Genomic DNA, 8,838 nt, shown 5'->3' with positions numbered 1-8,838 from the left:
TATTATATACACACACATATATGTGTACACACACATATCTTTTACCAGGGAAAAATTATGTGTAATTTTGTATAAAATATATTTGCTAATGAATTGACTAAAAGTTGAATAGCTGTAGCATTTAAAATTGTAATTGTTCCAACAGTTACCAAGGATATGGAAAGTTCGGTTCTTTGTTTATTGTGGTTTACTCTACAGCTCTATATTCTCTCTATATAAAGAAGAAGCATGCTTCCCAAGTAGATAACATCAACATAGGAAAATATTCTTTTCTTTTTTAGCAAACATGACACTAAACGTCATGTTCATCTGTGGAATAAGAGTTAGGCAAATTGCTTTAAAAATGGAATTGTCTCTTTCCTGCTCAATTAAACTTTATTTTCTATGCATTTGTATTCATTTATATGGATATGCAGATAATTTTCATAATATTTTATGTATCCTCTCACTGAAAAGCTGTTATTTAAGAATCTTCACAAAGAGAGGTGAGCATGATGAAAATACATGTAACAAGAGAAAATAGTGCAGCTTTCATAGTGCTTCTTTGCATTTAACTGTTTTACAGTTACCACCTCAAAATGCAAACGATGTGAATAGCAAATTTGTTAACTTTTGCTGTTTGGAGATTTGATTAAAAGATGAAGGAGAGATGTTACTAAACCCAGTGAACACCAAACTGGAATAATAATAAAGCTGTCTTTTTAAATAACATGCTTGTGCCTGTCAGTAGCTGGTTTATTTTTTCACTGCTTTGTTTATATTAGTGCCCCCTCCCTCCTGGGTGCCTCTAGAGTTAAACAAGCAGGTATTTACCACCAATTTAATCCTGAGCTTTAAAAATATAGACCAAACTCTAAGGTTCTTTAAATTTTCAATCATATTTATTTATTGCAGAAAAATAATATACAAAGATATTTACAAAACAATCATAAAATATGAATGCATTTAGACACCGGATCTATTTGCATTTTACCATGGGTCATCAATAAATAAATAGAATGTTGTTTTTTGTATTTTAAGTTTTTTTCCCTCAGAGGAAGAGTGAAAAAAAGGAATTTAACTGACTGTGATTTTGCAAGCCAGTTGGATCCCAGTATTTTTATTTCTAAAGGTGTTCTTATAATTCCTCTGTTACCATTTTAAAATATAGTCCATAATGATGCCTTTCCTTTCAGTGGCTGATTGGCACGACCTCTTGAGAATGCATGCATTAAAAAATAAAAATAAAAACATTCTTCGTCAAAAAAAAAAAAGAACACAAACAACTGTTCAGACTTCTATCAGAATGCAGAGGTGTGAGGATGGTGCCGCTGCCCATCTGGGAATCACTGTCCACGGGCCTGTCTCGCTTTCTCTTTTAAAAGTGCGCCCCACGCCCTGTTTCTTTGAATTAGGGTTTTGCTCTTCTAATTTCCAAGAAAATCTTTGGCATATATTTTTAATTTTTAGTTAATCCAGCTCCAGAGTCTCTAGACTGTCCATTTTCTCCTTCTCTGGAAACAATGACATCTGCAAAAACCCAGAGAGGGGGGGGAAAGTTGGTTATTGTTTAGGTCTCCGTGGCTGTTTTCTAAGTCTAGTGAGCACTTCTTATCACCACCACCGAGAAATTACGTTGAACAACCTGGAAGGATTTCAGCCCAAGGGCAAGAGGAAGTGGGTGGGCGGAAAGCAGGAGGAGGTGGAATTTGGAAACATTTGTTTTAAGGAGAAGAACAAAAATTTAAAGCTGAAAGAAAGGGAGGCGCTGGCAAAGCCATCATTACCCGTGACTCGCCTTTCTGAGTCTTTTGCCTGCTGTCTGTCACGCACACTCACGCACACACACCCCCCTCACACAAGGGCGCATCCCCCAGGAAACCTCTCTCCCTAGGGGGGACCGACCTGCCTCCCAAGGACGCTGGGGGGGATGAGATAACGGTGCCAAGTTAGGTGGGAAGGCTGAGAGGAGAGTGGGAGAGAGAGAGAAAGTCGAGGCGGACAGGGAGCTGCGGCCTGGCCATCCGTCCGTCTGCCACCTGATCGGCGAAGGGGCGCAGAGGCGCCTGTCCTTACCTAGGTCTCCGGCCCTGCCGAGGGGGTGGGGAGCTCCGCCTGCTAGTGGGACGCAGACATGGACCAGGCCCCCTCCATCCTCCAGACCGAGAAGGCATAGCTGAGCCGCTCGTGAGCCACATAGCTGCAGCTTGCCATCTTGGAGTCCAGCTCGTCGCTCTGGAGGACCTGGTAGAGGAAGTCGATGTACCTGGCCGCCAGCTTGAGGGTCTGAATCTTGCTCAGCTTGTCCGAGGGCAGCGTGGGGATGATCTTCCGCAGCGCGGCGAACGCCTCGTTCAGCGACTGCGTGCGCTGGCGCTCCCGCACGTTGGCCATGACCCGCTGCGTCTGCAGCTCCTCGTACGACTGCGGGCTCCCGCCGCCGCTACTGCTGCCGCCGCCGCCCGCGCCGCCGCCGCAGCCCGCAGACTTCTTGCCGCGCTTGCCCTGGGCCGGGCTGCCCGGCTCGTCGCCGCCTCCGACGCCCCCGCCCGCGGCCCCGCCGGGCCCCGCGCCGCCGCCTGCGCTGCGCCGGCTGCTGCGCCGCTTGCGCCCCCCGCGCTTGCCGCTCGGCGGCTGCTGCCGGTCTGGCTCTTCTTCGCTGTTGCTCAGGCTGTCGTCGGCCGGCGAGACTGGCGAGCTGGACACGTCCTGCATCATCTCTCGAGCGGCGACGCGCGGCCTCGCGGGCCCGGGGCAGAGCGACGGCCCGGGAAGAGGAGGAGAGCGGGGCGCCTCAGCCCGCCAGCTTCCCCCGCGCGCGGCGCCGGCCCGGGCGGTGCGGCCCGCCGAGGAGGGAGCAGGAGGAGGGACGGGGAGGACCTCCGCGGGGAGGGCGCGCGGGGGAGGCGGGGAGGGAGGCGGGAGGGGGAGGGGACGGTGTGGATGGCCCCGAGGTCCAAAAAGAAGGCGCCCAACGGCCGCACACACCCCGCTCGGCCTCCTGGAAACGGCACTGGTGCTGGAGAGCCCGCGAGGTGTCTGGGAGTTGGGCGAAAGCTGCAGACTTGGAGGCTCTTATACCTCCGTGCAGGCGGAAAGTTTGGGGGCAGCAGTGTCATTGGCCTGACGTGGGGAGGAGGGACTTTTCGAAGTTTTATAGGAAAGTTTCCGCTTTCCAGCCCCCCTCCCCTGTCCCCACCTCCCTTTCTCGGGGTCTAACAATTCGTCCTCCCAAACCATTCAAAAACGACCTGGCCCGGGCGGCCGGCCCCTCCGCCCGCCTCCTTGCTGCCCTCCCCCTTCCCTCTGCGTCGCCTTCCTCCGGCGGGCGCGGGGCGAGTTCCTTCCGCGCCGCAGTGCGCCGGCAGCGCCCCCGCACACGAGCGCAGCCCGGGACGCGGCCGGAGAAGACCGTCCCGCCCGCAGTGGCAGCCCCACCCGGAGTGGCTGTGACAGCAGCAGTGGCAACAGCTTCTATCTACACAGTGGGTGATGTCTCATCTCGCCCCAGATTCCTCTAGGTCCGAGGGCCGGTTTGGGATTGCTGGGGCGGGGGGAGTGGCAAGAAAACTGTCAACCGCGGAGCCCACCCAATGGTCAGGTAGACGAACCCCTTGGAGTTCCAAGGGCCAAACCGTGGTGGCTCGGCCCTGAGGTCCTGGGCGTTTCTGAAGACGTGGCTGCGTAACGGGGACTGTGGATCTGCGCCCCGGCCTGCTCTCTCACCCCTCCCTGAGAAGCATCTGGGCTCGCCTTCTCCATCTGCAGCGACCCACTCTAATGCTCCTCAACACCTAAAGGACTACGTACGCCTCCGAAGGTGCTAGAAAGAGGCAGAAGTTCATTCTCCTATTGAAGGAAGCCATGTCCTTGGGGAAGGGAGCAATGCCAGAGGGGGGAGGAAAGCACAGCGCCTTCGGTAGCCGGCAGTGCCAGCCCAAGGTGGAGGAGTCTGTGGCCATTTCGTCCCCACCCCACCCTCAAATTAGGCCTCCCATTGTCACCTTAGAAAGATCAGCTCTTCAGAGAGTGAGGTGGGAATTTGATAGCGCCTGAACACCCGAGTCTGCCGGATCTGAGAGCCCCCCAACCCCCACTTCCTAGGAGGTCAAGTGAGCAATTATGCTTCGCAGGCCCCAAAAGCATTCCAATTACTTGGACACGCTTGCATTTTAAGCATTTCTATCTAATAAGTTAAAGCGAAGAGCTCCCCCCAAAATGTTAATTTAGATTCTGGCATACTGGACACAGAAATGTTGGTGAGCGGGAAGGAAAGCCGCCTTGGAAGAGAAGCCCATCTTTTGCAATGCTATACTTGTTTCCTTTCAGGAATGAGTTGGGGTAAAATAGCCGTTTCATGTTCACCCCTTACATTGCAAAGCAAACCAAAGGCCTAACTAAGTCAGAGAGTGTTAGGGGCAGAGTTCCGGGGCACCGAGTTGGGTTCTCTGCACAGGCTGAAGTGCGCCCAAGGTCCCCTGGTGCAGACCCACCAGAGAGAACTGTTAATTCAGGGAAGCACCCCTTTCTGGGCTGGACCGAAGGTGTCCGCTACAGATGTCCCGAGGAGTGAGGAGTAGGTGGTAACCCAGGCGACGCTAGGGCAAGCCACGTGGCTGTTCCTCACTGAGGCTCACAGCTTCGGTCCGGAAACCCTGGGGCATGGAGCGCCTTGGGCCAGCTGAACCGCTCAGCCTTTTGAGGGGGAGTTAGAGCAAGTGTTCTTTCTCCTTCAAGGGGTAAAGTGGAGTGTGCCTCCACAGGAGGGGCGACCTGTAGGGTTTGCTCTTCATCATTTTTACAGACATATTCAGAAACAATGACCACAGCCTGCCAACTGGCCTGCTTCGGGAAGCCACTGCCCTGTTTAAAAATGACAGACTGTCTGAAAATCCGATTCTACTTGACCTCCACTTAATTTCAGTAGCCCTCAGGCAGTTCTTCTCAAAACAGTCACCCCTGCACCCTTGCGTTTGCATTTTCTGCCTACAGAATTTTATCTTTTGGATGTGGTTAGGGAATACAGCAGAAATTCCGCCCTACTCTGTACCAAGTATTCTCTTTGTAACTCTGAACTGCCGACTATTCTACAATTCTTATATAGAATATGGCAGCTGAGATCTAGAAAAAAAATCACTTAAGCTATCTCCTTTTTAAAGGTCAATATCAAATTTTATGTTTGTTGTGTTGTTGTTTTTTTCTCTCTCTCTTTAGCCGAGTTCTCAAAAATAAATAAAGAGATCGAATGATTAGACTCGTTCCTTTGTGCCCACGGGTAAGCAAGGCAGGAAAGTGTGGGCAAAGTGTAAAGGAAACCTTACCTGACCAAGGGGAATTGGGGAAGGGGAGGGGAGCGGAAAAGCTGGAGGAGAAACCGAGTCCACAAGAGCTCAGCAGCCAGAGGTCATTAGGCAGCCCGACTTGCAAAGTCATCAATCTCCAAGACTAGTTCTTAAACAAGTGAGCCCAGCCCTTCTCCTGGCACTAAACTTCGAGAGGAAGAAGAGCTCCTGCCTATTGGGTACAGGGACCCCCAGGGCCCAGGCGACGCTGGGACGCCAAAATGCTTAGAAGAGAGTTTAAAATGAACGATCTAACCAGAGCCATCCTGGCCATGGAATCTTTTCATGCTGGGTCACAATGGATGACTTTAGTTTGGAGATGAAATTTCTCTTGAACATTCCTACAAGTGGAGGATGAGACTGATTTTTGAGTTCTTTGCTTCAGTAGGACTTTAATGTTACTTCTTGAGCAAAAGATAGCGGCTTGCCAGGTGAATTACCTCTCGAAAATGTCTGGAGACTCCTGCTTTGTAAACTGCTACATGCCCTGGCTGACCGTCCACTCTGCTCATGTATAACTCTTTCCTGTCTAACGTTATATCTAACAATTTTCTTTTCCACACTTGCTAGGTCATGAATGGCTTCCTTTTTATGTGCTGACAAGTCAGATATAATTCTGGATACCTCATATATGCATAATGGCAACTTTGAGAATGTTCAGTTTAAAATATGAAAGCTTACTTCGTTCTAAAATCCCTATTTCAGAGTCCTAAAAACAGTCCTAGAAATTTTCCCTTGGGGCTGAACTTAGCCTGACTGGAAGGATGTCAGAAGAGGACTACCTTCTTTGGGAATGCTAGATTAATTGAAATTCAATAATTTTGTCTACTTCTAAATAAAGTCCCCTCCATTTTTAATTGAAAACAAAAAAAAATTCTTTCATGCTCGGATAATTGAAAATGAGCTTTGTTTTCAAACTGCAAACTTGGCTCCTTTGCAGTCCTTCCTGAGGAATGTGTGTGTTAAAAATTGAAACAAAATATACTGTTAGAAGTAACAGAAATCTCATAGTGAGCATATGCAATAAGTATGTAAGTATCCTTATGGTTTGAATATGCACTGGCATTCTCTTGGCAACAATCAATTATAAAAACGTTTAGATAAGGAAAGGAAACACATATAGAATTTTTAGCAAGCTGGTAAACTTTGGAGTTTGGGCTTGCATAAAAGGTGAGTGCTTCAATCTGTTCTTACTCTTTTTTCTACTCAATCTTTAGCTGGCCTACCACCTGTTTGTCCGGTTTGGAGTTCTGTGAATAATTTCTCTGAATTGCATAAGTGATGCACACATTCACACAGAAGGGGGCGCAAATTGGAAAGGCTGCAGTTGAGTGGATCTCAGATGAGGTCGTTACATCTTAGATTTCGTCTTGTTCTGAGCACTCCAGGGGGATTCCCCAGTTTAGTATGTAAATGGGAGGATTTTATTAAAATGGAGTACAAAGTTTGTGCCAACATGAGTGACTTTGTTAACTCTGTAAAAGCTCATTCTTCTTTTGTGACACAGGTAGTGTTAATGATATTTGAACACTTTGCCCTAAATAAGAACTTGTTCTCTTCTCTTTTAATGATGATTTAATTCATAAATTTAACCGATTCTACCTTTCCTTTCTGAATTCCTTTAAAAATAGAAAACTAAATTATGACCTTTAAAACGTTCAATCCAGAAATAAAATGAAAAATGTAAAAAACACGAGAAATTGAGGTGCCAAGAGGACCTCAAATGAGCAAAATGAAATTTTCAAATAAATATTAACCTTTAAAATGTCTGATATTCTGCACTCAAAATAAGAATGGGATGAGGAAACATAAATCAGAGAGAACAGGATCAGAGCATGAAAAAGTATGGAGTTTTGAAGATGTTCCTTCCCCCCCCCCCCCCCCCCGTTTTTTTAAGCTTATGAGATATGCAGACTGGAGAGTTGGTGTCTCATCTCAGCTGCCAATTAACATTGTTGAAACATATGGTTACTTTACTTATTTCAAAGAGTTGCTGGAATAACTGATTGCAAGAAATACATGTTTATTCATAGGGGCTTTTGTCATGGTTATAGTCTTCCTACATAGTAAGCATTATCTATCTTCTTTTTAATCATCTGATGATCAGTAATTTAAATGTCTATTGAATGGTTTATAGTCTGTGTTTTTCTAATTAAATTTTTCTTTCTGATTACTCATAACTTTCACCTTTCTTCACTTCAGGGAATTTCCTTTTTTCACAGTTGGCTTTTCCTGAAACCTTTAGTCCTATTGCCATTGTTTGATTTGATTTGTTCTGCAGAAAACATGTTGTTTTTGCCAGTGACCACAAGAGGACACAATTTCCCAGAGAACTTTGGAAAGGGCTTGTAGGAGAGGAAAACTAACACAACAGCAAAAATGCCACAAAATTAATGAATGTCATTTGGAAATGTCTATTTGATTTATGTCACTTTTATTAATTTTTAAAAACATAAGCATGAATTGACATTCAAGCTTTTGAAGATTTTGTATGTTTTTTCCTTATTTTATTACATAATGAATATCACACATTTCTAAAAATGTACTAAAATGCTACTGTTGTAGTTAAGAGAAAATGTTTATTTTACATTAGCAGAATTTTGTACAAAATTCTTGGTGACTTAGAGTTTTGCTTAATTTTCAAGCCATGTTTGTCAATGAAAAACAGTTTTTTAAAAACATGACTATTTCAAAATGTCTTTGAAAGTTTGAATTTTTAGTTTAGGCATTTGGGGTGACTGCATGAAAAATTACATGAAAATTATATTTTATAGTTTTTAAATTGTATTTAAATGCACATTATAGGTTAATAACTAAAATTATTTTGGAGAGATTGGAAAAATAGTATATCTTAAGGTATTGACTCAATACTTCCTCAAAATTATTACACACAATCTTTGATTTAAGATATCCTTCCTTTTTTCTACTACCTTCTCTCAAAAAGTTTTAGAGCATTTGATTACTTTGTAAATTCAAGTGGATTATGGCTTGATACTTTTCTGGAAGAATTTCATCGTTCTGTTGAATTGCTTTGACCACCAGTCTGGGGGACCCTGCTTAGGTTGGAACTAAATGCTTTTATTTTGCATTTGTGTCTTCATGCAGTTATAGCCCTAATCACATTCTCTGAGATCCTTCTGGAGGGAATGAACAATGGACAAAAGATCCTGCAAAAAAAAAAAAAAAAAAGAAAGAAAGAGAAAAAAATGAGATTGAGAGAAAATAAGAAAGATAAAGAGGAGATCAAGGTACCTGAGAAGAATCTGGAGAGAAAAGGGTGAAAGAGGGAGCTGGAGCAAGTGAGCAAGAGTGGTAGAGAATGAGGCTTGCTATGTAGGGGGAATAAAAGTCCAAAATAACAAAAGAAAGAAAGAAATTAGTGCATTTAGTGGCAAATAGAAAAGCAACAGTATTATTTGCCTCTGTTATCAAAGACATTGTTTTAAGTAGTTGCCTGTCCCTTGGTATAGATACTTAGTTTTTAGAATCCCTGTTATTACCCAAGTCATAACAGAAA

At 45.2% G+C, this 8,838-nt stretch overlaps 1 protein-coding gene across 1 annotated transcript; it reads right to left on the bottom strand.

Annotated features, from left to right (window-relative positions):
- Nucleotides 1-858: 858 nt before the first annotated feature.
- TWIST1 (twist family bHLH transcription factor 1) lies at nucleotides 859-3,043 on the bottom strand. Its single transcript, XM_012780989.3, has 2 exons — nucleotides 2,056-3,043; nucleotides 859-1,509 (listed from the first exon to the last, which is right to left on the bottom strand). Exon 1 carries the CDS (start codon nucleotides 2,695-2,697, stop codon nucleotides 2,098-2,100), a length of 600 nt encoding a protein of 199 aa, XP_012636443.3. The 5' UTR covers nucleotides 2,698-3,043; the 3' UTR covers nucleotides 859-1,509; nucleotides 2,056-2,097.
- Nucleotides 3,044-8,838: the final 5,795 nt, after the last annotated feature.

Source organism: Microcebus murinus, chromosome 9 (genome assembly GCF_040939455.1).
Source record: "Microcebus murinus isolate Inina chromosome 9, M.murinus_Inina_mat1.0, whole genome shotgun sequence".
In the NCBI taxonomy this organism is placed as follows: Eukaryota; Metazoa; Chordata; class Mammalia; order Primates; family Cheirogaleidae; genus Microcebus; species Microcebus murinus.
The sequence above is the reverse complement of the archived record's forward strand: the minus strand, read 5'-3'. Positions and strand labels throughout refer to the sequence as shown.